Below are 26,185 nucleotides of genomic sequence, written 5' to 3' on the forward strand. Positions count from 1 at the left end.
GCAGACAGACCATTGAGTCTACAATTCACTTGAACCAATAAACCAAGTTGTCCTCGACAATTCTCTACTTTCATCTACTTTCATGCCGCCGTAAACAATCTAGTTAGTTAATACTCGACTCATTATGTAATAAGGTCATAGCTCCATGCAATTAAGCAGTTCCAACCTCCCCACACTAACCAACCTTACAAGTAAAACCCAGAAACATAGGTCATCCAAATCCTACCTGTCGAATCAGAGTCAAGACAAAAGTAATCACATTCTTCTTGTCGCAGCACATCCACCATCAGGCCACATCGTCCCGCCACTCAAGCGACGTCTATTTGCTGGTTTCCGCAATGGGCCAATCAGCGTCCACGAAAGATAACACTGTACCACGTGACACCCACTCTCACAGCCAATCAAAGCTCAGCTATTGATAATCACCACTCACCCTCTGACGCATGCAGGACAGTATAAAGGAACTCGTAAAAGCAGAGTATTATTTTCTTTCTCTCAGACACTCTCATCTTGATTCAAAGCAATATCATTTCGAAGAAATCCATCCATCAATCTTACAAACTCACAAACTCCCAAGTTCCTCAACTTCATCTTACCTCTCGATCTTCAGAAACCGACGTCATATCAAATCAACCCGCCAAAATGGTCCACCCCACTACCACCTGCTGCAAGACCACACAAGACGGCTCCTGCGTCTGCGCCGCTCAGGCTAAGTGCTCATGTGGCCAGCAGAGTGCCCTCCACTGCAGCTGCAACAAGGCTTCCTCTGAGAACACCATCTCAGGTCCCCGCTGCTCATGCCGTATGTGATTTCCCTATTCTAGTGGTTTAGAGTAAACTTTATACTAACATTGAACTAGGCACTCGCCCAGCTGGCCAATGCACCTGTGAGCGAGCGGTCACTGAGAACCAGACTGTTTCTGGTGAGACCTGTGCCTGTGGCAGCCGTCCTCAGGGTGAGTTTTCTTCTTCTACAAATGCGATTAGTGTTATTCAGTGAATATCCTGCTAACTTCGTCTTTAGCTTCTTGTACCTGTGAGAAGGCTGCTGCTATTGATTCCGCCCTTGAGGTTGACTTCACTGGCAGTGCTTAAGTGACTTAATTCACTTGTACCTTTTGCTTTGATGGGGTTCCCCATCATTAAAAATCGCATTTTTTTTCCCCGTCTTGATGGGGTGGCGTCTTGGGCTTGGGCATTTTTACTAGGTGAGGTTGCTTGGGGTTATCAATAACTACTGGATGAGATACGAGATGCAAATTTAATACTATTCACGTCCTACTACAATATACAGAGAATAAGTTATCACGAGTAACAACAGGTTATATATAATGCGCCAAAGCTGTAAAATGGGCTTGGGTGGCTTCGAAACGGGAATATACATACTTCTTAAAATAGACCTACGTACTTGATTTCCTCTGCCACTTCTTGGCTATCCCTTTCCGTTTTAGTGCTCAGGCTTTGCCGCTTTTGCTCACTGAGTAGAACTGAGCATCACCTGATCATTACATAATCCATATGACTCGCTCACTGAGCGTCACCTAAGCGCTCTGACTAACTAGCTCACTGAGCACCACCTGATTATTACATAAGCTCAAGACTTGCTCACCGGAGCAAAGCACAGGGAGCAGCTAACTCAGCAGCTCACCTCAATAAAATGCACCACGCTAGCCCCATCCAAATGCAGTCGTTCACCCGGCACTCTTGACCGTTGTCCCCTCAACGAAAGGCTGGTGTTATCAATTTGGCGGTCGATCCTGGTTATTACGCCTCTACCTAGAAGGCAAATACACAGTGGGGCCATATTATTGGCTTTACTATTCTGCGCCTATACCACTATTCAACCTCGCCGAGCTCTATATAGTTGCGGAAAATACCCAACCCTCCATTTTTGGTTCTACAATATCTAGGAATATCTTAGAAAACCCTAGTTAGATGGTTTATAAATCTAGTTTAGTATTTTATTCTGATTTTTTTAGTTGATTTTTTAACGGACTATCGCTCTTGCTCCCGACCGCTTACTCCTAGGAATACGACTTCAGCTCTAGCGATAGACATCCGCAAAAATATTCTAGACCTATCGATTATGCTTACTGTATGATCTAGCCGCCTATAACGAAATTTGCGGCCCCTCATTTGTCTAAAATATTCTAACTAGTAATCAGAAAATACCTTATTCTAGCTAAAGTCTGATAGGACTTCCTAGGAGCTCTCAGACATTTCGTGCCACCACGATATGATTGGTGAGATGATATAGATCCTAGGAGCTTAAGTGCTGGTACCCACTCGCGAGAGCCGTGAGTGCTAACGCTGAGAGTCAAAGTATAAAAAAGAAACACTGATCCCTCCTAGAGTGAACATATCCAGTTTCAAGCATTTCTACTCAAGGTCTCATGAAGTCTGCTCATAAGTTCAGCAGCCTTCAGTATCCTGGGTCTGTCTCTTGTCAGCCCCTCAGCAAGAGCAAAAGCCTAACTATTATACAGATTGTCTGATGCCATAAAGAAAACCAATAACCTGGTCGATATTCAAGATCTCCTATTCGATGAGAGTTGCAGGACCGTTTCCTACATAATCCTGAGCTCTGAGTTTGTTATATATGGCCGAGGCCTAAATGGAAAGATGTAAGTGACTCTCGCAATTTTACCAGTGGGAGCGCGAGAATTTGCAGGGGGCCTGTGGCTAATGTGACTATATATTATCCGTCATGCCACGATAATCGAGAGCCTCGCGTACCAGTTTTCAGTCTGTGTCATTCCACTCTGACTTATAGGCATCATTTTGCCCCCTGGCCCTAGCTTGTCCGACCATGCTTCTTCCTGTCGTAGGACTTAAAAGCCTTCAATCGAGTCATGGTAATCGAGAAAATCAGAAGAGCTTATCTATTGAAGCGAAGACGTGGCATCCCGGTTTGTTGACCTATTCAGACTTGACGAGACAACCAAAAGGCCGTTTTCTATTCGCTGCCCCTCAGTGTTCCGGCTTCATATTGCAGACCTGGATAAAAGTCTCTAGAACTGACAAGACACCCGCTAGTTATCTTGTTATATTTCCTATGTTTGCCAGGTCGATGCTGTTGGATTACACTGTTTTGATTTGAGGTTCGTGCAAATTAGGACCCAAGTTGCATCGTCGAAATTAATTATGCACTAACTTAGAAGGGGAGAGAGGGATGAATAATCTATGAAATAGTAGGGTATTTATACCCTGTAGATGTAGCAACAAGAATACTAGTCGGCCGGCAGTATTTTCAGTAATTTTTCCAGTTGGTCTTCTCAAAGTGTTTTTTTACCTACTAAGCCTAATCAGGAATTTTCTGCAACTTTATTTCTATATTTAAAGGATAACATTGAACCTTGCATCCTATTCTTCTTCTCCATTCATTCCAAGTTTCAGTCTCACTACTTTGTTCTTCTTAATTCATTCTAAGTTTCAGTCTCACTTCTTTGAATCTCATTATATTCGATTTATCTTCTTCAAACTTACCCACCATGTCCCTCCAAGCCATTCCCGAACATCATCCAGATCTCCCATCCGGTCCTGGTGTTTTCACACTAGAACAGATACGATGCCTTGAAGAGGCTGCAATCCTCCTTCCCGAGCCTCAGCCGAATACATCCACAAACGCCAGTGGTAAAAGAAAAGTTTCCGCTGCATTCAGTGCACCAAGATCTGTGTCAAGCTCATCCACCTCGTCGTCGTCGTCTTCTGCGTCTGTTGCCACCCATGGTTTCCAGCCCAATGTCATCCGAACCTTCGACATCCCAATGGCAGAAGAAAGTGTCGAGGTGCTTGAGTATATTGGGTTCGTACCGGATGTTGCCAGACTGATCTATGACCGATATTGCGGCCGCCCAAGTCCAAGCCAAAATCCTGATGACCTAATGGCATATGTCACTGCACATCTCGCCTCTCTTAGCCGACGACAATACGATAACATGAGCCATCAGGAGGCGCTCGCTGATGTTGGTCTTACTCGCCAAATTCAAGGAGCAATCACGGACCCGAGATTCTCACACATCTTCGGTACCCAGACCCTCACTTACTGGGCACAAGATACCGTTGAAACCAACTATGCCGCTCTTCTTCGTCAACAGCAACTGCTACAAAGTCATGCAAACAAGCGCATAGCTCATAAAAAGAAACATAAGCGGCCCAGGCATGAGCCGAGCCGAGAAGACCAAGACCCATCTGAGCAGCAACCCGTGACCGCAACGATCAACATGACACCCCAAGATTTCCAGTTCCCAGACACATATGTGATGGTTCAGCCTGATGCCAATATCCTCGCCGATCACATTTCTTTATACAAGGGCAAGGCATATGATGAATTACGGCCAGCGGGTGATATCATTGAGAGTGATGGAACAGTCAACCTAAGACCACTCAGCACATACCCCGGCGGAGACTTCAATTTCGATTTTAATGCGCAATACTGGACCTCCGAAATTGAAACGGCTGAAGAGTACCGCAAATTTGCAGAAAGGAGAAGCCCTGCAGCCGATACCTGCATTATTCACATTCAGGTTCAGCGACCATTCATCAACAGCCTCCGAATGGAGAATCTATGGTATTCTCCCAACTGGAAAGAGTACATCTGGACTTGCAGGAGACGGGCTACCCCTCACCCGAAATTCGACCACCTCTGGCGACCTGGGCAAGCTGATATTGTCAGGGGCCCCATCTGTTCTACCCTCAGCACACAGCTAGTCCACATCCGCAGAGAAAACATCCAAAGTCATATCACTGAGGACAACGTGATGCGATTGCTGTCTGGGAGAAAGGCCACTCGGTGGGTATTCGTTCAACGCGATGTGATTGATCGGTTAGCAGAACACATTCGAGGGAAAATGCATTTCATCATTTTCGAAGCCGCAGTTCGTTTCTCATGACATCGGTCTAGGGCCCACTTTCCGCTTTGATTGCAGCCGTTTTTCGGGTCGTTCTTTATTTATCTGTTGACATGTTTCTATCTCGAAAAATATCACCCTCTATGTGACGATCTGAGAAGGATCGTACTTGCCAAACGGGGCAGGAGCGGTCACGTCCTCGTACTTGCCAAACGAGGCAGGAACGACTATGCCCTTGCACCTTCCCAAGAGGACGAACGAGAATTAAGCGAGACAAACGCAAGGGTATAAGAAGGGAAGAACGCGCACTCAGATAGTTTCTCTTTTTCCTTTTCTTCTTCGTACTTAGAATTTGATTGGAATTGCACTCTTTTCTTCTGAATCGAATTGGCTCGTAACACTCTACGGTGAAAATTTGCAACTTTTGCATGGCTACCCCCTAAATTTCCGTTGTTTGCGATGTCTGTCTGCCCATCTCACTAGTCAAGCCACCTTGCTCCTTACTAGCTGCTCTACAGACGGATATTCCCCTATCATTCCCTCAGCTGTGTTCTAGTTTATTTTTTATTTGCAACTTTGCTTGGGAAAATCTAAACCCATCATTATTCAAGATATATAAGTTAATATAGGTTATAGACAATAGGAAGTGCCGAAGGTGTCAAACTATATTGGGGCCACCTCAGGCTGTAGAGTACATTATATAAGAATGCTAAGTAACTAACCCGGTAAACCTTTAATTGACTAGATGTTTAAGACAAGTGCTAGTTTGACATATGACTTTCCATGTTTAAACTATTCCCATTCTGCTTTGCAGGTATGCTCTTTTATCGCTTATCCTAAGCTGGCAGATTTTGTCTCGTACTTTGGATAGTGTCTCGCTGGGATAAGAAGGCTAGAAAATCCCCAGCGATAATAGTGAAAGTCTTATTAACCCCTAAGGGCCAGTTCTCATTAAAGCACTAACCTAAATTAGGCTTATTATGCTTCCTTAAAGTATCTTTATATAGCTAAATTACATTCTAGAACTCTAGCTCCTTACCCTATATTCTATCTAAACCTATGCTAATACGTAAGTCTAGTGTACTAACCTAGATAGTATCGATCTAGTCCCCTACCGAGGTAAAGATAGCGTCGAGGTTCTTAACTCTAAGTTCTAACTTACACTGTGTAGTCTGGGTTTCGATTCCCTTTGAGCCACTTTTGGTTGATTTTGCACTCTACCGTCCAAGCCTCAAGGTGCCGTAGAGGATGGAAACAAAAACAGATCGATGTCCTGTTAAGTAATTAGCCACGCACAATCTCCACGTCGCAGTGCTCTCACATCGTATCTTAGGCCTTTTTCATTTCTATCCTCGTGAGGTGGGATAAAACTACCAATCCTTGCTCCCGTGGAAAGATATAGTTGAAGAGCTAGCGTTATGATAGCCTTAAGCAATCCGGGCATAAACCGGCGATGATCTACTCGCCATATAGAAGATAACACTCGGAGAAAATCCTTCCTGGTAAAGCCGTGGGCTGGATCTTCGACATTCTTAATCGTTCCTTCGTTTTCTATCAATGTTCTCTTTACCCACTATACCTAAGTTAGTTTAGCTTCTATTCCGGAACACAGAAAGTAAAATCTATATAGGAGCTTATACTAGTTATCTCTTTCCGGTCTTCTAATAGAATTTTAATTTATATTTTCTCTTCAAATCCACTAAATAGCCTCTCCGCACAATTGAGAACCGATGTTATCACTAGCCGTCCATTTTTACTTTTTTTTCCCTCGCGCCGAATGACTGTACTACCGGAGAAATTCTTTAATAAGTGTATGGTCTAGAACCGTACAGCTAGGACCTAATTTATAGCCCTCGATTCGATGCAGTGTAACGAACCTAACAGCAAGTAAGTAACTTATTCGTTAGATATACCTTATATACAAGTGAATATCAACTCACTTTATCTAAAGATTAACAGTATGGTAGTATATCCTTTTGGTCTTAGGTATTCTTTTATCTTTCTCTCGAATGGAATCTTTATCTGTATAAGCGCTAAAAATATAGCTGCTCTCTTGCAGCTGTTTATAGCGCTTCTCTTTGACGATCTTATCTTGATAAGCAAAGAAGGTTTTTCTACCTATGGCTAGATTCCCACAATATGTAGAAAAAGGCGAAGAGTTAAAAGGATGGAGTAGAAAACCGATTAAGCTATCTTGTAGGTTTAGAGCAAGGAAATAGCTCTAATTTATAACTCATAAAATGACCTAAAATTTGCTCCTGTATCGCCCCGTTATAGATAAGCTCGGTGCCTTCCAATTTTGCGTCATCGTGTTTTAGTGCGTTATTTTTTGAGGGGATCGCGTACCTCAAGAAATCGGGGTATGGTGAGAAGTGAGGGCCATCAAAAAGTGATCGCAAAATAAACAATATTGTGGGGCAAAGTGCTCCTTTGGGTATGGACTGAGCGTGGACTGAGTGCTTAATAGATGGCTCTGATCAGCCTGAGCAATCAGTGAGCAATCAGTGAGCATCCAATCACAATCACTGAGCGCTTCACTGAGCGCTCATTGGACCTCACGTCTTTGTCACGTGATGTAGCTGAGCAGCTGAGTCTGAGCCCGGACTGAAATTTACGCAGTGAGCCTGACTCTGAGCGCCCTCGTAAAAGCGGCGGCAGCTAAGATAGGAAAGCCCCACCCGGCAGAGGAAAAATGGTACGTATAGCTACTTAGGTACAACGTGTCGAGCCTCAAAGCTTGTTTGCAATGGGAAGATGCAGATTTTTAAAACAACTATAATCCGGCCTCTTGCCCAGTGTTTTTGCTTTGGATTTTCCACATGGAATCAGTCTGTCCAGACAAATAAATAACTACAATCTACTCCGTACACATACTTACACCTGCCATTTGCACCGCCACACCGGATCAGTATTCCTCCGTCGCCACATACCGCCACAGCGGAACCGGGCTGATCGACAGCGGAAGTGACCCAAATGAAATACGGAGCGGACAAGTTACGGGGATGGACTCATCTCGACTTCGCGTGCTGCCCGGCTCATTTATCATAGGATCTCTAATTTGAGCGCTATTTTGTATGTTGTCGCGGTTCAATCGGATAGCTCCGGTCCCCCACCAACCAACCAGTGCTGACAAGCTCCCCAGAATTCAAATCCCTCAACACAACACCCAACCCCCTGTTTTCCAAGAAGCTCCCACGAGCCCGGAAATCCACCATCCGACACGTTGCATGGCCAATGCCCCATAATCGACACGCCAGCATAACCGGGACATGGTTGTGTGACGCTGTGCGTCCGATCGCGAACCCCCTGAGGTGATAATCCCGCGTGGCATGCGAGGGCGCACCTCGACCGAAAACCCCCGCCATACTATAGTCGTCTTTTCTTTCGCATCCGTGGGCTGATAACCGCACTACGCTATCATCGCCGCTATGTCGTCAATGCGAGGGCTTGTGCAGTTCATTGCTGATCTGCGGAATGCCCGCGCTAGAGAACTCGAGGAGAAGCGCGTGAACAAGGAGCTGGCCAATATCCGGCAGAAGTTTAAGTCTGGCAATCTTAATGGTTATCAGAAAAAGAAATACGTTTGCAAATTGCTCTATGTCTACATTCAGGGTTACGATGTGGACTTTGGCCATCTCGAGGCTGTTAACTTGATTACCTCGCCTAAGTACTCTGAGAAGCAGATCGGATACTTGGCTGTCACGTTATTCTTGCATGAGGAGCATGAGCTGCTTCATTTGGTTGTCAACAGTATTCGGAAGGATCTGCTCGATCATAATGAATTGAATAACTGTTTGGCCCTGCATGCTGTGGCCAATGTCGGTGGTAAAGAGCTGGGAGAAGCGCTCGGCTCGGAGGTTCACAGGCTGCTCATCTCACCGTGGGTTTAGAACGGGTTTTGTTTTGTTTATGATTATTCTAACACTTCTCAGTACCTCCAAATCTTTCGTCAAAAAGAAGGCTGCTTTAACGCTGCTTCGGTTGTATCGCAAATACCCCGGCATCGTGCGAAACGAATGGGCCGAAAGAATCATATCGATCATGGATGACCCTGATATGGGAGTAACGCTCTCCGTCACCTCTTTGGTCATGGCACTAGCTCAAGATCTGCCGGAGGAATACAAGGGCTGCTATGTCAAGGCTGCACAGCGGTTGAAGCGGATTGTGGTTGACAATGATATTGCTCCCGACTACCTCTATTACCGCGTACCATGTCCATGGATCCAGGTTAAGTTCTTGCGCCTGCTGCAATATTATCCCCCATCAGGTATGTTTAGTGCTGTAGCAAATCATAACTCGGTTTCTCACATACAATTACAGAGGATAGCCATGTTCGCGAGATTATTCGAGAGTCCCTCTCCCAGATGATGCAAGCTGCAATGGAAACACCCAAGAATGTCCAGCAGAACAATGCGCAAAACGCCATCCTTTTCGAAGCCATCAACCTCCTCATCCACCTCGACTCTGAGCACAATCTCATGATGCAAATCTCCACCCGTCTAGGCAAATACATTCAGTCTCGGGAGACTAACGTTCGATACCTTGGTCTGGATGCGCTGACCCATTTCGCCGCTCGGGCTGAGACCCTTGACCCGATTAAAAAGCACCAGAACATTATCCTAGGCTCGCTCCGAGACCGCGACATCAGTGTTCGTCGCAAAGGATTGGACCTGTTGTACAGCATGTGCGATACCAGTAATGCCGGCCCCATTGTTAACGAGCTTCTTCGATATTTGCAGACTGCCGATTATGCCATTCGAGAGGAAATGGTACTTAAGGTCGCCATTCTTACTGAGAAATACGCCGCCGATGCACAATGGTACATCGATATGACATTGAAACTGCTCTCACTGGCGGGTGAACATGTCAACGACGAAGTATGGCAACGAGTGATTCAGATCGTGACCAACAACGAAGAACTACAAGCTTATGCAGCACACACTCTGCTAGGCTACCTGAAGTCTGATTGCCACGAAAGCTTGGTGAAAATCGGCTGCTATGTCTTGGGCGAGTACGGCCACCTAATCGCCGAAAACGCAGGCTCAAGCCCTATTGAGCAATTCCTGGCTCTGCAGGCCAAAATGTTCTCCAGTTCCGACAACGCGCGGGCGATGATCCTCTCGTCATTTGTCAAGTTTGTGAATTTGTTCCCCGAAATCAAACCCCAGCTCTTGCAAATATTCCGCCTATACAGCCATTCCCCTGATTCCGAACTGCAGCAACGAGCATTTGAGTACCTGTCGCTGGCGACTCTCCCGACCGACGATCTGCTGCGGACGGTCTGCGATGAGATGCCGCCATTCTCAGAGCGAACCTCCATTCTACTTTCTCGGTTACACCAGAAAACAGCAGGCGCGAGTGAGAAGAAGACCTGGGTTATCGGTGGCAAGGACGCGAATGCGGACAAGCAGGAAATGCTCTTGGCACAGAACACCGGTCTCAAGCGCACCTTCACGACAATCGTCAATGGTACGCGCACTGGGTCCGGCAATACACCAGCCAGCCCGGCAAGCGCGTCGAATGCGGCCAGTGCATCGGGCGACTTGGCAGGCCTGGATCTCAGCGGTCCCACAGCCCCAGCTCCCAACATGGCCAGTGCTGCTCATCTGACCCCAGAATGGGACATCGGCTACAACCGACTGTATTTCTCGCGCGAGGGTGTGCTTTTCGAAGATGCACAGATCCAGGTCGGACTGCGCTCGGAGTACCGCGGTCCTATGGGTGTCGTGAAGCTTTATATCTCGAACAAGTCCACGTACCCCATCGGGTCTCTTACCACCACCGTCGACAACCCGGCCTCTCCTCAGTTGAAGGTCGACACGAGGAACCTGCCCGAACCAACAGTCGCGGCTGCCGGGCAGACACAGCAGACTCTGTTCTGCACCGCTCATGGTCCCTTCGCGGATGCGCCTACCATCCGTATCTCATACTTGGCCGGTGCTCTCCAGGCTTACACACTCCAGCTGCCTGTCCTGATGCATCGCTACATGGAATCCTCGTCTTTGTCATCCGAGGAGTTCTTCAAGCGATGGCGCCAGATTGGCGGTGGACCTCTGGAATCCCAGAAGACCTTTGCCTTGCTGGGTAAGAACAAGACTGCCAATGAGAGGTTCACTCGGAGGATTGTCGAGGGATTCGCATTCAAGATTTTGGATGGCGTCGACCCGAACTCTCAGAACATTGTTGGGTGCGCCGTGTACCAATTCGAGGGGGGTAAGACGGGCTGTCTGCTGCGGCTGGAGCCCAACTACGAGAAGAAGGTATGTATCAGAAGTCTTCCAATTCTTTTCGTATTGTCATGCTAACTCTTTCGTTCAGATGTATCGCGTCACTGTTCGTGCCACCCAAGAAGAGGTCCCCGGGCCACTGGTCAAACAGATGGAGCTGAAGCTGGCCCAGGGCGTGAGAGCAGACGAAGCCTTCGATTAAAGCGTCTGCAGGTGATATGGAAGCATTCATGTATATCTCTAATTGAATTATCGAGTAAAATATTAGCCAGTGTTCCTGGCGGAACATCGCATCTTTTGTATAATCCTTGCCAGTTTAGTAACAAATAGAGGTGCGATATGCTATACAAACGGTACATCTAATGATCAGCATCTTCAGCGGTGACACCAGAAGCCCAAACACTTTTAATCTTCACGAAATCGTAACTCATAACCACCCCCAGTCCTAAGTCAAACAATATTTGCCTCCGCCTTCGGCGGCCGATCCCCAAAGATCGTGGTTCCAACCCTAACCTGATCACTACCAAGAGCAATTGCCCCCTCAAAATCGGAGCTCATACCCATACTAAGCTCCAACTCAGCCTCATCCCCAACCAACCCAAGCTCCTTAACAACCCGATCCCTCGTCTCCCTCAAACAAACAAAATCCTCATTCTCATTCTCCACCGTCGTCGCCCGGGATCTCGCAATAGCCCCAATAGTCATGAAACCCTGCAACTTCAACCGGGGACACTGCTCACGAACATATCGACACAGCGCCGGCGCCGCAGCAGGCTCAACACCCGCCTTATTCTCCTCGCCAGATGTATTAACCTGAACATAGATACGTAGCCTCCCATCCTCGTCGTGGTTCGTAGCCGCCACCTCAGACCCCCTCTCCCCCCACCCCTTATCCAGCAACTTCGCCTTCTTTTCCGAGTCCACGCTCTCGACAGCCCACAGTCCGCGCACGTCCCGTGCCAGCGTCACGCACTTGTTGCTCTGCAACCCGCCAATGAAGTGCCATTTGATGCTTGCGGGCAGCAGCCGCGATTTCTCGAGTAGTTCTTGAAGGTAGTTCTCGCCGAAGTGCACTTGCGATCCTGGCGCTTGGTGCAGTGCCAATGCGTCGGATGCGGGCTTGAGCTTAGAGACGGCGACGAGGCGGATTGGTTTACTGGGGATTGGGGATTGGAGGGCCGCTGTGCTCACTCGGGCGCGCACCGATGTTAGGTTTGAGAGGAGTGTGCTGGCGCGTGCTGGTGTTGCTGGGTTCATTGCTGGTGGTTGCGATGGTGTGTTGGTTGTCATTGCAGGTTGGTGGGGTTGTTGTTGATGTTGTTGATGTTGTGTTGATTCTGTTGATTCTGTTGATTCTGATTGTTGTTGACGTATAGATTTGTTGTTATGGATTTGAAGGGTTTGATATAAGTTCAGATAGAGACTTCAATGATGTGTTCAGTCAACTGAGTTGAGATGAATCAAATCCAAGCTAGTCAGGAATAGAAAGTAACTAGACTTTCGATAAGAGCCTTAGGCAGCAATCTCCTCGGAGAATATTCCGTCGCACGTGACTTGCATGCGCCACATCTAGCCCTGCGCCTCACCGTCTATTTCACTTTTCCGTTTGCATCTTTGAATCGAGAGATCCGTGAGATCATCTACATCCTAAGAATGTCAACTGGCATATGGAGTCCTCCGTACAAACTCTATTTCTGCAGTCATCCGGTAGGCAATCCCGATGCGAGATCCTGGCGGCAAGCCAGACAGACCTCTGCTCCAATCACAGATATGCATCGTCGGAAAAGAGACTGCGGAGCGCCGGGTATGGGCGGATCCCCTCAGTTCGTCTCAACCTGTCAGGACTGACTGGCTCTCGGCTGGTCTTGTCGATCAGATTGTCGCCGTTGGGTTTCAAACTAGTCCCTCGATGCAGGATCTTGATCTCTATTTTTAATTCCGTCCAACCTGTTGAATCAGAAAAATAGCCGCCTGCTTGTCTTTTTCTGGTCTTTCTTCTGAGACTCCCATTTGCATTACCCCCAGTCCCCACCAGAGCGCCAAGTTTGCTGCCTAGATTACCTGTCCAAGAGCCAAAATAGCGGTACCGAGTTCGATGGCGCCCTCGGCGAGAATACGACCTGGTGTCAGATGCAACCTGCCGCCGACGGATGGGGTAAGGTCTAGGCAAGGTATAAGCCCACTAAGAATATAACTATAATAATACCCATCATAATAATCAAAGAAGTTTATGGTTTCTTTGACGTCAGCTCCAATGAATAGCCGTGGTTCCATTCATAGACGCGGTCAATGACTATTCACTCATCATTACATGAGGCCTAGAAGAACTTAAAGGACTAATAGGCTGCTCTTCTTGTCCTATTCTTTTTCCTTCCTGGTCAACATCTTCAACTCTCCATATCATCACTCATTTCAGCTGGTCTGAATAAGCCTTCAAATATCTGAGCATCTCGACATCACCAGCTACAAAGCATACTTTCCGAGGTCTTCCGATTAGGCTTAGTAGCTAGTCAGCGACGCTCGAAACCATTCACACGCCATTTACACACCGGGCATTTGACATCCTCATTTCCTTGCCATACACCATCATCAATCTTCATATCGCAGTCAATCTGCTTTACATATTCTGAAACTACCACCAAGTCCATATCGTCCATCGTCCATCGTCCATCAACCATCAACTGTCAACTGCAACTGCAACTGCAAATATCCAGAACTTACTGCGGGAATCGGCAGGACGCCCCGCAACAGTCAACAGTCAACAGCCAACTGCAACGAAGAAAAGCATCCAACAAGAGCAATATGTGTCGCCAATACTTCACACTCTACGAATGGTGCCAATGCGAAGAAGATGCCGGCAACAGCGTCTGTGCCGCCCATCGTCGGAATAATTGCCCGGGCATCAGCGTCGAGACCGTGCACATGCACTGCTTCTGCAACTCGCATGCCACGCGTGGTTTCAAATCTGAGAAGGAGACCCGCAAGAAGGAGAATAAGACCGGCCGCCGATCTCAAGATTCCCTTGGTGAAAAGGATTCTTTCGGGCGCCGTTGGTATCAGTGGTATCAATGGCGAGGTCTGCGGTCGCGTTAGTGGCAACATCTACATTTGACTTGTTTTTCTCTCTCTTCTCTGTCTATTATTTTTTTAAAGCTTTGGTGTCGGGGGGTTGGGATCTCGATTTAAATGAGTTTACGGTCTTCCATTACCTGGATACGATGGTCTAGATGATCTACATGAGATCTGATTTTTGTTTTTCTTGAATTTGGGATATTTTTGACTATTCTATATTAGAGATGAGTTCTAATAAAGAGCATGAATTATGATTGTGCATTGTTGCAAAAGCTAATAAAGACGAATCTAGTTATTATACAATAAGAACCAAGTAGAGGCGATCAAAGAAGATCAATAATCAATTCCTCAGTTCCTCAATTCATCAATAGAAATCTAAGAATGTTGTCTATTGTATGTCGTTGTATGTCGTTGTTCTATGGTCTGGTGATCGACCGAACCCCTACCCCATGTGGCTTAACCCAAACATGTGAATCCCCACCCTTCCTTTGTTTCTTTGTTGCTTTTGATTCCCTTTCCCTATTCATCGAACCTCGACCTATCATCTCTTTTCATTTCTTGAATGACGAGAAACATCGTGTATTGACCCTTTGTGGCAGAGTCGAAATCTGCAAGATGGAATACAAGCCCCCCTCCACTGCGGGGGACCCGCCATTATCAGGGGACAATGGTATTAAGAACGACAATAACGATGAGGCGCATTGTGAATTGATCGATTCTCTGAATCGCCTGACCCTGGCGACAGAGACCCCATTGCCTTTATCACCTCGTCTTTCTCCTGTTCCATCCCATCCTCTCCCCTCTAGATCTGTTCAAGCCGCTCGAGCTGTACCTGCTATTCCTCTGCAGCCCAGTGAACCTGTTCAAGCTGTCTCGTTACAATCAAATCAACCTGTGCAATCTGTCTCACAAACAGCTGGTCCTGTTTCTGTTCGAGACGAACGACACAGGTCAATTGCACCGCTACAGAAGCAAAGGTCTGTTGCATCTCTTCGTTCGGTCTCACAACCGCTCAAACCTTCATCTCCAACTCCTGGCCCTTCACGCCGCACATCATTCACCTCTGTGGGGTCGCCAGCCACCGCAGCCTCAGCCGCGATGCCCCCCACACGCCTTGTCTTCAGCCCGGCTCCAGAAGCTCTAGTTCCGACTGCTTTGTCTGTCGCTGCTGCGCATTTCTCAAAGGAGCTTGAACTACACCGGTCTGGTGATGTCAATACTAAAACTGCTGTTATTGTTCATGACGACTGCTATGGCCACCGCTACTCCCAGCTTGAGGCGCCAAAACGAACTATCGACAGCATTGTCGAAAGACCAGAGCGCATTCGCGCCTGCGCTGTGGGCATATCTGCAGCCTATGTCCGCCTCGGCTCTCGATATGCGGAAGATCTCGCTGCAAATCCAATCTCGGGCTTGGACGAGATTGATGTTCCTTTTCAAATTATCAAGACTGATCGCAAAGTGCATCTGTCTGATACTGCCGTTACAGATGTTCATGGAACTCAATGGATGTCAGAATTGAAATGGATGGGGGACCTTGCAGAATCACGTCTCATCATGGATGGGAACGAACTTGCCAGACAACGGACGGAGGCAGACGACGGCCTCGGGACAAGTGGCCCTGCCCTGAATGCCAACGACCTTTACTTATGCTCAGAGTCTGTGAATGCCTTCCAAGGAGCCCTAGGGGGCGTCTGCGAGGGAGTGGATCTTGTTTTCAAGTCTGGTCCGATCCAGCGCGCATTCGTCTGCATTCGACCTCCCGGTCACCATTGTTCAGCTAACTTCCCTTCCGGCTTTTGCTGGATCAACAACGTTCATGTCGGAATTTCCCACGCAGCAACAACCCACGGTCTGACCCACGCTGCGATCCTTGACTTCGATCTTCACCATGGCGATGGGTCTCAGGATATTGCATATGACCACAACTCCAAATTACTCAGCAAAACACAAAAAGCTGACTTGGCCAAAACCGATGCCACGAAATTCAAAGAGTATGAAGACGCTCCTCCATACAGCAAAACAGCTATCGGCTACTATAGCTTGCATGATGTGAACTCTTTCCCTTGCGAGAATGGTGAGCGTGACAAAGTCATGGGTGCCAGCCTCTGTGTCGAAGCACACAATCAGTCCATCTGGAATGTTCATCTCGAAGAGTGGGCCGATCTCGATGAGTTCTGGAAATTGTACCGCACAAAATACAACGCATTGCTCACCAAAGCCCGCTCATTCCTACGGCAACGTACAATGGAACTCAGTCAAGAGCGGCAAGTGAATCCGAATTCCCCGCTGCCCAAGGCAGCAATCTTCATCTCTGCCGGGTTTGATGCCAGCGAGTGGGAAGGCAACGGCATGCAACGCCACAGCGTGAAGGTGCCGACTGAATTCTACGCCAGATTCACGGCGGATGTAATCCGCATGTCGCAAGAGGAAGGCCTCGGTGTGGAGGGGCGCGTCATCAGCGTCCTCGAGGGCGGCTACAGTGACCGCGCGCTGTCCTCCGGTGTGCTCAGCCACCTGTCAGGTCTGAGTGAGAACTCAGAGTTCAGAAGTGAGTGGTGGTCTCAGAGTAATCTGAGAGAATTGGATGCCATTATGGCTCCAACGCCCAGCAAAGGGCGCAAGAAGAGTGCTGCCACCTACCTGACAGCCACGAAATCCTTTGCGGCAAAGGTCGTTGTCCCCGGGAGAGACCGGAGGTCCACCGGGGACCTCGATGCCAACATCCCTGCCGCCCCTTTGCCAGAAGTGAGCTGGGCCGTGGCCACCGGGGAGCTCTCGAAGCTCATCATCCCCGATGGCCGCCAGACCCGGAGCTGCCGCCCGGCGGAGCTGAACCGCCAGCGCCGAGAGCAGAGCGCCCAGGACGGGGGTCTCGACCTCATCATCCCCGTCGAGAAGGGGCGCCAGTTGCGCGCGCGCAAGCCCAAGGAGTCGGGCCCCGTGCCCACCACCCCACGACGCCAGGCCCGCAAGGGCCTGAAGACTCCCAAAACCGCCGCCGCCGCCACGACCCTCCCTGCTGCCTCCCGCGAGGCCTCCCCGTCTGTGGGTGCCTCCCGTCGGAAGAGCACCAGTCTGACGCGTGGGGGAACTCCGCACCGGGGTGTCAGCCCCCTGGATCTCCCCCCGGTTCCACAGGTTCCAACTTCCGTGGGGGGAGTCAGGGGGCGCCCCCGGATAATTCTCAACATGCCGGCGCAGGAGCCCGGTCGTGGCCGCAAGTTGTCCGGCGGTGCGGTTGACCACCACCGCCGGGGTCGAAGCTCAAAGTCCCCCAAGAAGGGGAAGAAGAAACGTGGGAGCAACTCCGGCGGGAGTTCGGCTGCTTCCGCCGGCAGTTCTCCCCCAGTTGCGGCCAAGGATGCTGTGATGGAGGGTGCTTAGGGGGGGCGGGGATGATCTTTGTCTTGTCTTCTTTTTTCAAATTTGATACCCAGACTGACTTTTGTCGAAACCTCCATCACTTGTGTAAACTTTGTAGACCGTAACAGTAGATGACGGCTTCAAAATACTCGTCTTCTTATTTTCTTCAGCCCATAGACTCAAAAAGAACCCTAGACAGTATTAATAGAACTATGGTACATAAATCCAGCAACAGCTACCTTTGACCTAGGAATTTCCATACATATGTGTTGTTACCCCTATATCATGTCCATCTCCACGATCATCCCGTGGGAGACGGGCCACGCCCGGCTTACTTCCGAACAGCTGCAGATCTTCAACATACAAGAAATCGACCGTGTTATAACTTTGAAGGTGAGACTGGACGTAGTTTTAAAATCTTGCGCCGTACCTCCAATGCCGTATGAACACGTTCCCGCTAATTCTTGGGATTCACGCTTCAGTTCGTCGGTCATGCAGATCTGTTATGGGTAACCCTACTCTATCAAAGATGGCCTCCCCGGTACTTCTTCGGTTGGCAGCACAAGGCATACAATTCTACGGTTTTATCACGGTCCCACGAACGGGGTGTTCAGGTCCAATTCTCTATGTGCCCTCGTTCAAATCGCTATTCTTCTAGCTATGGCCAGCTTGATTAAATCATGAGATCGCACGGTGGGGATATCAACAGTATACCTAGCTTTGACTACGTTGTATGGTTGGAAAAGACTATGCAGAACTCATCCAGCAAGGCATTGTTCGTAGTAATACTGTTGATGGAGGAGTGCTTCGCTGTTGGAAACCAGTATAGCGCAAGCGCTGTCATCACTTCGCTGCCACGGCCGATTGTGAAATCTAGCCTATGCCTTTGAGGGAGTTACAATCACTTGCTTCGAATAGGGAGTTAGTCACTAGTTACGCTGCGTACAATCCTTCTCCAGTCCGTTACTGCTATCCTCGAATTTCAATTTCCTGCATCTCCTCTCTGAAATTATAAAACCAAGTTATAAATGCGGGAAGAAAAGCATGAGGAAAACAAATCATAGAGTAAGTGCATTGCTCTTCAGAAAGCTATATATGAGTCTACCGTCAATGAGTTAAGCGCAATATCACAAGCTAACTCCTCGTTGTACTGGTCCCCCCCAATCCACGAAGCCACCTGGTACCACCAGGTATTCTTTCCAAATCTCATTGCAGTCGTAAAATCCCAGTATTCAGGATACCAGCCAGCAGACCCCCAATCAAGGAAAGCCGATAGATGGCCATCGTCTCCAACAAGGATATTGTGAGCCTTGAAGTCGCCATGAGTAAAAGTGATTCGGTGAGAGTATTTGCGAATTTCATTTGCTTGTGTCAAAGTTTGGATATACTCTGTAGTTGAAGCAAAGCCGTGTCCAGAGCTAGGGCCTAAGAGAAAGTCGTGGAGCTCATCTTCGTCTATGAACGGACCCATTATATGATCGGGTACTCTTGAACTTCGTAATGAGGTACCTAAAACCGAGCAAATATTTCGGGCATAAGGCGAGGGCCAAGCACGCATAGAGGTAACACATTCTTTTAGCTCGAAAAGCCATGGTTCTTCTAGTTCAACCTGTAAAGGGTCGACCGAGTTCACAAGTGGTATTCCAGGCAATCTCGTCATCAATATCGAGAAAATGCGATTAAAAGGCGCATGGGGGTGCTCCCCGCAAGATAAAACTTTCGGAACAGGCATTCCGGCAGCTCGCGCCATTTGCATTGCGGCGACCTCCTCTAGACTGGTTCGGTCTGTCCACTTCAAGACCAACCCAAACGGCAATTGCACAATGTGTGCGTCGAAAGGAATATTGACCCATGAACAGTACCAGCCCGACAATCGATAGAGTATTTCATGGAATATACCGTGGGCTCGGCGTGTCATTTTGAAAGGAAGAGCTGGCAATTCAGGTGTCGTTTTGCATATTGTTGACTGCATCGGTCGAGGCCAGGTGAAATCCGGTCGCAAGAAAGACGGTATCCATGATCCGTACATATTGATGTAAAAAGATGGATTCGATGCTATCGTGGATCATAAGCTTAGCTGGGGATTTCTTGCGAGGGGGAGGTGTCTTTACTGAAGATGACACGGCGTCCACAAAGGAACTGGCTTCGATCCTCGTGAAGGAGGATCCCTTGAATAGCCTAAATGCTGAGCGCGATCAACCTGCACCCAACCGCCGCTAGGGTAATAGAAGAATTTGTTGAAGTCATACATAAGCTACTCGGAAAGTAGCAGTCTTTTCAATATTTGTATGGATTAAATTTACCATTGGCATACATCTCATCCCTTGAGTAGCTGATAAAATGCCCATCTTTCATCAAATGGGCCTGTGGTTTAGGGGTATAATACCCGCTTCGCACTACAACAGTGACTTGCGGGGGGTCCCGGGTTCAATTCCCGGCGGGTCCATTCTTTTTTGTTTTTCTTTTGTTTTTTCTTTTTGTATAGCTTGCTTTGTATATCGTTTCTTTATCCTTTTTTGGGGATACGTTCGGGTTATTTTCATGATAATTATGGTTGGTATTGACCCTGTTATTTGAATTATAACAATATACTTGTGTTTTATTCCTTGGTGCTGAGTGTCCTAGTTTGTATGCAAAATATATATTCACTCTATGTATGCCCTAAAACACCACCCGCAGCCTCTGGTTTAACTCGAAGAATTTCAAACCCACCCTCGTCTCTGTCCTCACCTTTCTGAGGCCACAGGATTTGTCGTGTCAAAATAGCTCGAACCATCATATAGCACACAAAAAAGTACATCAACAGCAACGGTAGTATCGCCGCACACCCAACAATTTCAATAGGCTTGCAGGAGAATGCCTTGCCAATAGCAAAAGTGGCAGTGATCAAGGCAGTATTAGGGAAAATAAATGAGAACCAGGTCATTGAGAAGACCATGCGTCCATGTCCAATCGCCGACCAATGGGCCGTGCTTGCAATAATGAAGAAAAAGATGGCTAACCTAGAGAAGAGTTAGCCGAGTACACAGAAATAACCAAACAATAAAACATACCCCCAAAGCCAAAGACACGCAAAATTAGTAACAATCTTTAACACATCGGCGGCCAGCGCCCCGTCACCCATAAAACCGGCCGGAAACGACCTCTTCGCCCCAGCCGCCATATTTACCAGCCCGGCAGCCGTAAACCCACTCGGTCCGACAGAAACAAACATACCAGGACGGAGATTTTCCTTTGGCAGCTTCTGAGTCATCAGCCGGTATATGAAGGCCGAGTACACCATCAACGAAACCAAAAAGCCAACTCCCTGGATAGTCGTGCCGCCAATAATAACCGGCAATGACTGCGACGGTTCTAGCTTTGCACTGAGGATCCCAGCATGTGGGCCAATGATGAGCATCGGGTACGCAGGGAAAATCCAGATAGGAGTCATCTGCGCGATGGTGAATGTCTGCGTCGACCAAAGGAGGAGGTAGATGCCCGCCGAGAACATAACGGCTAGAGTGGCATCGATCCAGAATAGAATACAGACTGCGTGAATCAGCCACGGACCCGTGTTTTCGGGCCCGTACTGAGATACGTTGATTAGGATCGTGCCAAAGGATACTATAGCTGCGGGTACGAAGAGTGACTCCGTTGGGTGCATGAACGACGCCTTGAATGTATACGGATAATGATAGAACCGGACCAGCAGAAGACCCCAGATGATGAGATATAAAGCGATATTGATCAGGAAAACCACGATGCCAATCGTATCCAAGCCCCTGAACCGAAATGGAACTGGTTCTTGTTAGCCATACTCAACCGAACGGAATGAAATCGACCATGCACACCTTGATACAAGACATTAGCTAGGCCACCAGTAGCCATAGTCAACGTAAAATACGCCCATGTAATATGACGAATGCGCTCCTTCCAGCTCAGCTTCCCCGAAACCGTGTGCTTGAGCCCAAACAGGCTCAGTCCGTTATACTCTCGGCACGCACCGGCTTCCTTATCCGGATTTGATTTCACGGTAGCCCGCGACGAGGCTCGCTGTAATGCAGCCTCCAGAGCAGACGAATGAGCCTCGCAAACTCTGCCACTGGGAATTTCCTCAGCAGTCCCCGGGATTGAGAGCGCCCGCTCAGCATCTTCTATCGTTGGTGTTCGGTACCCGTCTTCGCCGGGACTTCGCATGTGCCGGGGTAGATCGGGTTCGGTGGCCATCACTGTTAATTGTGGGCTGACTCAACGAGTGCACACGGCTGAATACAAGCGTGGATGGTTTGAACTTCCCCCTCGTTCGGGGGTTCTATTGTGCTGCTTGCGGATGATGGCATGGGTAGTAGAGGTGATGTCGCAAAAGGCTAAGATACCAGCATGGGGAAAATATTCTGTACGATCTCAGGTTTCTGTTGTCGAAGCCCCTTTAATTAATAGCGATTGAAAATCTAAGTAGAAAAGAATACTAGACGGGTCGTTGGGATCGACGTGAATTAATGTGGAGACCGATGGCAAGAATCCACGACTGCTTTCGATCGGCTCCATGAGGTTGCTCTGAGAGAGGAACAGAATAGACCACCAGCTATGTGGATTCTCGGCAATATACTCGAGATGGTATAAATTCAGGTTGTTGCATGTAGACAAGTCTACTTCGCGATTCGTTAATGTGCAATCCTAAGTTATTCCTTTTTTATTTTTCATATCTCCAAGCATTTTTGTACGGAGTACTATAAAGACAAAACAGGCAATAGGGCTTAGGGCTCGGTGCTATCCCCTGAACCGTGGAAACGTGGAGAGCCGAGGCATTTGCTTGATCCCCACTCGCCTACCTGATATGTATACTAGTACAGCCGTAGCCAGCTGCTCTACTACATACTACGTTGTATAAGTGACTTTCAAATATAGACCTTGGGTTTAGTCTGTCATACATACTTCAGCTCAAACACGTCAGGAATGACAGACACTCGCAGATCGGTGCTCATCACAGGGTAAGTTGCAGACTTTAGACAGATACCAACAACAACTTCTGATATATACAGTAGATGTTCTCCAGGTGGCATCGGCAACGCTCTTGCGCGCGAGTTCAATCGAAATGGACTACGCGTGCTAGCCACTGCTCGCGATGCGGCGACTATTTCTGATCTGGCAGACATCGGCATTGAAACCTTGAGTCTTACAGTTGATGACCCGGAGAACGTGAAATCTTGTTTCACAGAGGTCGAGAAGAGACTCGGAGACAAGGGTCTTGATTATCTCGTTAACAACGCGTGAGTACATGTAGATTTTGTCATTTTATCCGTGAACGATGAGGTACATCTGGCTAATATCCCACAGTGGTCGGAGTATGTAACCCCACTCTGCGACTGCTAGAGTCAACCATTTATAGGTACTGATTGCTGCAGATTATACCGTTCCCGCGATGGAAGTAGAGCTTGCCGAGGTTCGCCAAACGTTCGAGACCAACCTTTTCGCGGTCATTACCATGTGCCAAGCTTTCCTGCCCTTGCTCATCAAGGCGAAAGGTACTATTGTACAGATTGGATCCATTGCCGGGGTAAGTTTGAGGTATATCCATATCCGTAGATCCGATCGTACTGACATTGACTAGATCATCCCATATGTATTCGGCTCTGTCTACAACGCCTCCAAAGCAGCACTACACTCGTTCAGTGACACGCTTCGCGTGGAGCTGGAGCCATTCGGGTTAGATACCACAACCCCAAGATCGTTATGTTGTGTTTTCTAACCAGGATTAACAGTGTCCACGTCACAACGATCGTTACCGGCGGTGTTCAATCGCGTATTGCGCGGACCGACCGATCTCTGCGGCCGAATTCCTTATATTCCCCCATCGAGACCGAGTATCTTACCCGTGTGAAGCATAGCCAGCACAATGCTATGCCGAATGACGCCTATGCTCGCAGTGTTGTTTCTCAAGTGTTGTATGGCTCAGCTCCATGGCGCTGGTTGTGGCCATGGGCTCGTGGTCGTAAGGCCTGGATCTGGGAGGGTCATGCTAGCTGGTTGATTTGGATGTTGTCGGGTGGCTGGGCTTGGTCGGGACTGTTTGGTCGGGCCATGACTAAAATGTTCAAACTATGGAAGATCAAAAATGCCTCGGCTAAATAAAGGAGGGGGAGAGAGGTGTAAATATATTCAATAAGATATGATGGACAAACGCAAAAGATATAACGGATATAGATCATACAAGTAAATAAACACCCGTTTATATCCAAGTACCGACTTTATTAGCCATGTTCCGTTATATTCGCGTACCCCATGCTGAGTCAGGTCAGGAACGATCGCTGGTTGGCCACGGCACCCGATTCTAGCGTAACACAAGGTTACCTACCCCGAGTGAAAAAGAAAGCTGTTCTCCCGGTCCTTTACCATCTAAACGGGCTTTATATCTCCGCCCTTCCACATTTTCCCTCTCATAATTCATCATGTTTAAGCTTGCTCGCGGTAGACCCGTTGCGGCGGCTTTCAAGGCTGCGACAGTGAGTTATATCTGAAATCGGGTGCTCGTTTGATGTGTTAATTAAGCTGACTTTGTTGAACAATAGCAACCCTCCATTCAGAGCAGAATCGCTTTGCAGAAGCGAAACCTTTCCATCCACGAGTATCGTTCCGCAAGACTCCTCAAGACTGTACGTCCACCTGCGTTTCACACTTTGGTCGCCTAAGAAAAGGAACCCAGGATCACTGATCAACAATCTAGTACGGTGTCGGTGTCCCCAGGGGTGAGGTCGCCAACACTCCCGAAGAGGCCGAGGCTATTGCCAAGTCTATCGGTAAGAATAATATACCACTTTCCCCCGTTGAACGCGCTCGCTGAAAATTACAATCCAGGTGGTGGTGATCTTGTTATCAAGGCCCAGGTTCTCGCCGGTGGCCGTGGTAAGGGCCAATTCGACAATGGTCTCAAGGGTGGTGTCCGTGTGATCTACTCGTGAGTTGAACAAATCTAAGAACGGGTTGTCAACAATGAAGCTGATAAATATCTTTACAGTCCCACCGAGGCCAAGATGTTTGCTGGCCAAATGATCGGTCACAAGCTCGTTACCAAGCAGACTGGCGCTGGCGGCCGTATCTGTAACTCGGTCTACATTTGCGAGCGCAAGTTCGCCCGCCGTGAATTCTACGTTGCTGTCCTCCTTGACCGTACCACTCGTGGCCCCGTCATCGTCTCATCCTCCCAGGGTGGTATGGATATCGAAGCTGTCGCCAAGGAGAGCCCCGAGGCCATCACAAGCACCCCCATTGATATCCACGTCGGTGTGACTGACGAGATCGCTCGCACCATCGCCACCGATCTTGGTTTCTCCGAGCAGTGCATCGAGGATGCAAAGAACACTATCCAGAACCTCTACAAGTGCTTCATGGAACGCGATGTTACCCAGCTCGAGATCAACCCTCTGTCTGAGACTTCCGATCACCAGGTTTTGGCCATGGATGCCAAGCTTGGATTCGACGACAATGCCGAGTTCCGTCAGAAGGAGGTTTTCTCGTGGCGCGATGTTTCCCAGGAGGATGCCGATGAGGTCAAGGCCGCTGAGTACGTTGCCTTACCGAATTATAACAAAAAAAAACGGCGCGAAACAACATTGACTGACTTTCATCTTTTTCCAGGCACGGTCTTAACTTCATCAAGCTCGATGGTGATATCGGCTGCCTTGGTAAGGATCCTGTTGATACGTCAAAATATCACAACGCTAATTCTCGCTTCTAGTTAACGGTGCCGGTCTCGCTATGGCCACCATGGATATCATCAAGCTTAACGGCGGTACCCCTGCTAACTTCCTCGATGTCGGCGGTGGTGCCACCCCCGCTGCCATTAAGAGCGCCTTCGAGCTGATCACCAGTGACCCCAAAGTGTCTGCCGTCTTCGTTAACATCTTCGGTGGTATCGTTCGCTGCGACGCCATCGCCCAGGGTTTGATCAACGTCGTGCAGGAGATGAACATTACCACCCCCATCATCGCCCGTCTGCAAGGTACCAACATGGAGAAGGCCCACGAGCTGGTATGATGACAGTCCCCATTTTCCCTTTCTTCGCTATGGAGTCAACTAACCACAGCCCCTGCTTTCTAGATCAACGAGTCCGGCCTTAAGATCTTCTCCATCGAGGACCTCCAGAACGCCGCTGAGAAATCCGTCCAGTTCTCCAAGGTCGTCAAGATGGCCCGTGAGATCGACGTCGGTGTTGAGTTCACCCTCGGCATCTAAAGGGCGTTTAACCTTTTGTTTATAATGATAGAGAGGGTAGGGAGCATTTTCATTTGCCTTTTTCCTGGGGCTAGCGAACCGAGCCGAACCACCGCAGTGACATCTTAGAGTGATCTTTGTATGCTTTTGCGCCTGTTCCTGTGTCATTTATTTTCTTGTTGTCACTGTATTCTTGAGTATTTCTATGACCTAGATCAGTTCCTAATCGGGATATGTGAGAGATGATATATTGAACTCTCATTGTTTAGTGTAAAGTATCCCTTTCTATAAAGTTCATATATGCAGGGTGGATGGCTGCTTGTCCGAGTGGGAATGACCTGGACTCGGCCATATATTCTTCGAGCTTCTTTGAAGGCTTGACAGAAGCTACGTGGGGAATGATAACATTCTATAATGCTTCCATGATAGGGGATAAAAAAAGAAAAAGGCTGCGAGAGCCTCCCGTACTGAAGTCCA

General features: G+C 48.3%; 12 protein-coding genes across 12 annotated transcripts; 8 read left to right on the forward strand and 4 right to left on the reverse strand.

Moving 5' to 3' along the window:
• Positions 1-642: 642 nt before the first annotated feature.
• On the forward strand, positions 643-1,095 carry N7518_008501 (putative copper resistance protein Crd2; the record flags this gene model as incomplete). Its single annotated transcript, XM_057189428.1, has 3 exons — positions 643-802; positions 861-956; positions 1,025-1,095. 3 exons carry the CDS (start codon positions 643-645, stop codon positions 1,093-1,095), a joined length of 327 nt encoding a protein of 108 aa, XP_057041131.1.
• Positions 1,096-3,491: 2,396 nt separating this feature from the next.
• N7518_008502 (uncharacterized protein) lies at positions 3,492-4,892 on the forward strand (the record flags this gene model as incomplete). The annotated part of the gene is made up of 1 exon (XM_057189429.1): positions 3,492-4,892. One exon carries the CDS (start codon positions 3,492-3,494, stop codon positions 4,890-4,892), a length of 1,401 nt encoding a protein of 466 aa, XP_057041132.1.
• A 1,490-nt stretch (positions 4,893-6,382) lies between these two features.
• N7518_008503 (uncharacterized protein) lies at positions 6,383-7,321 on the reverse strand (the record flags this gene model as incomplete). Its single annotated transcript, XM_057189430.1, has 4 exons — positions 6,383-6,423; positions 6,551-6,650; positions 6,808-6,968; positions 7,096-7,321. Coding segments are annotated over 4 exons (528 nt in total), but the record flags the coding sequence as incomplete, so codon positions are not given.
• A 957-nt stretch (positions 7,322-8,278) lies between these two features.
• N7518_008504 (AP-2 complex subunit alpha) lies at positions 8,279-11,279 on the forward strand (the record flags this gene model as incomplete). Its single annotated transcript, XM_057189431.1, has 4 exons — positions 8,279-8,730; positions 8,783-9,117; positions 9,171-11,110; positions 11,169-11,279. The coding sequence occupies 4 exons, from the start codon at positions 8,279-8,281 to the stop codon at positions 11,277-11,279; spliced, it is 2,838 nt and encodes a 945-aa protein (XP_057041134.1).
• A 248-nt stretch (positions 11,280-11,527) lies between these two features.
• N7518_008505 (YggS family pyridoxal phosphate enzyme) lies at positions 11,528-12,367 on the reverse strand (the record flags this gene model as incomplete). Its single annotated transcript, XM_057189432.1, has 1 exon — positions 11,528-12,367. One exon carries the CDS (start codon positions 12,365-12,367, stop codon positions 11,528-11,530), a length of 840 nt encoding a protein of 279 aa, XP_057041135.1.
• Positions 12,368-12,797: 430 nt separating this feature from the next.
• N7518_008506 (uncharacterized protein) lies at positions 12,798-13,013 on the forward strand (the record flags this gene model as incomplete). The annotated part of the gene is made up of 1 exon (XM_057189433.1): positions 12,798-13,013. The coding sequence occupies one exon, from the start codon at positions 12,798-12,800 to the stop codon at positions 13,011-13,013; it is 216 nt and encodes a 71-aa protein (XP_057041136.1).
• Positions 13,014-13,879: 866 nt separating this feature from the next.
• On the forward strand, positions 13,880-14,170 carry N7518_008507 (uncharacterized protein; the record flags this gene model as incomplete). The annotated part of the gene is made up of 1 exon (XM_057189434.1): positions 13,880-14,170. The coding sequence occupies one exon, from the start codon at positions 13,880-13,882 to the stop codon at positions 14,168-14,170; it is 291 nt and encodes a 96-aa protein (XP_057041137.1).
• Positions 14,171-14,764: 594 nt separating this feature from the next.
• On the forward strand, positions 14,765-17,536 carry N7518_008508 (histone deacetylase hosB; the record flags this gene model as incomplete). The annotated part of the gene is made up of 1 exon (XM_057189435.1): positions 14,765-17,536. The coding sequence occupies one exon, from the start codon at positions 14,765-14,767 to the stop codon at positions 17,534-17,536; it is 2,772 nt and encodes a 923-aa protein (XP_057041138.1).
• Positions 17,537-18,596: 1,060 nt separating this feature from the next.
• Positions 18,597-19,433, reverse strand: N7518_008509 (uncharacterized protein; the record flags this gene model as incomplete). Its single annotated transcript, XM_057189436.1, has 1 exon — positions 18,597-19,433. The coding sequence occupies one exon, from the start codon at positions 19,431-19,433 to the stop codon at positions 18,597-18,599; it is 837 nt and encodes a 278-aa protein (XP_057041139.1).
• Positions 19,434-20,165: 732 nt separating this feature from the next.
• On the reverse strand, positions 20,166-21,724 carry N7518_008510 (tellurite-resistance/dicarboxylate transporter family protein; the record flags this gene model as incomplete). Its single annotated transcript, XM_057189437.1, has 3 exons — positions 20,166-20,517; positions 20,569-21,295; positions 21,349-21,724. The coding sequence occupies 3 exons, from the start codon at positions 21,722-21,724 to the stop codon at positions 20,166-20,168; spliced, it is 1,455 nt and encodes a 484-aa protein (XP_057041140.1).
• Positions 21,725-22,453: 729 nt separating this feature from the next.
• On the forward strand, positions 22,454-23,629 carry N7518_008511 (SDR family oxidoreductase; the record flags this gene model as incomplete). The annotated part of the gene is made up of 6 exons (XM_057189438.1): positions 22,454-22,488; positions 22,543-22,767; positions 22,835-22,842; positions 22,903-23,054; positions 23,109-23,203; positions 23,260-23,629. The coding sequence occupies 6 exons, from the start codon at positions 22,454-22,456 to the stop codon at positions 23,627-23,629; spliced, it is 885 nt and encodes a 294-aa protein (XP_057041141.1).
• A 317-nt stretch (positions 23,630-23,946) lies between these two features.
• N7518_008512 (succinate--CoA ligase (GDP-forming) subunit beta) lies at positions 23,947-25,729 on the forward strand (the record flags this gene model as incomplete). The annotated part of the gene is made up of 8 exons (XM_057189439.1): positions 23,947-24,000; positions 24,067-24,150; positions 24,222-24,294; positions 24,353-24,452; positions 24,513-25,058; positions 25,133-25,179; positions 25,233-25,525; positions 25,595-25,729. 8 exons carry the CDS (start codon positions 23,947-23,949, stop codon positions 25,727-25,729), a joined length of 1,332 nt encoding a protein of 443 aa, XP_057041142.1.
• Positions 25,730-26,185: the final 456 nt, after the last annotated feature.

The sequence above is a fragment of the Penicillium psychrosexuale genome, assembly GCF_028828465.1.
Source record: "Penicillium psychrosexuale strain IBT 29551 chromosome Unknown utg000004l, whole genome shotgun sequence".
Taxonomy (NCBI): domain Eukaryota; kingdom Fungi; phylum Ascomycota; class Eurotiomycetes; order Eurotiales; family Aspergillaceae; genus Penicillium; species Penicillium psychrosexuale.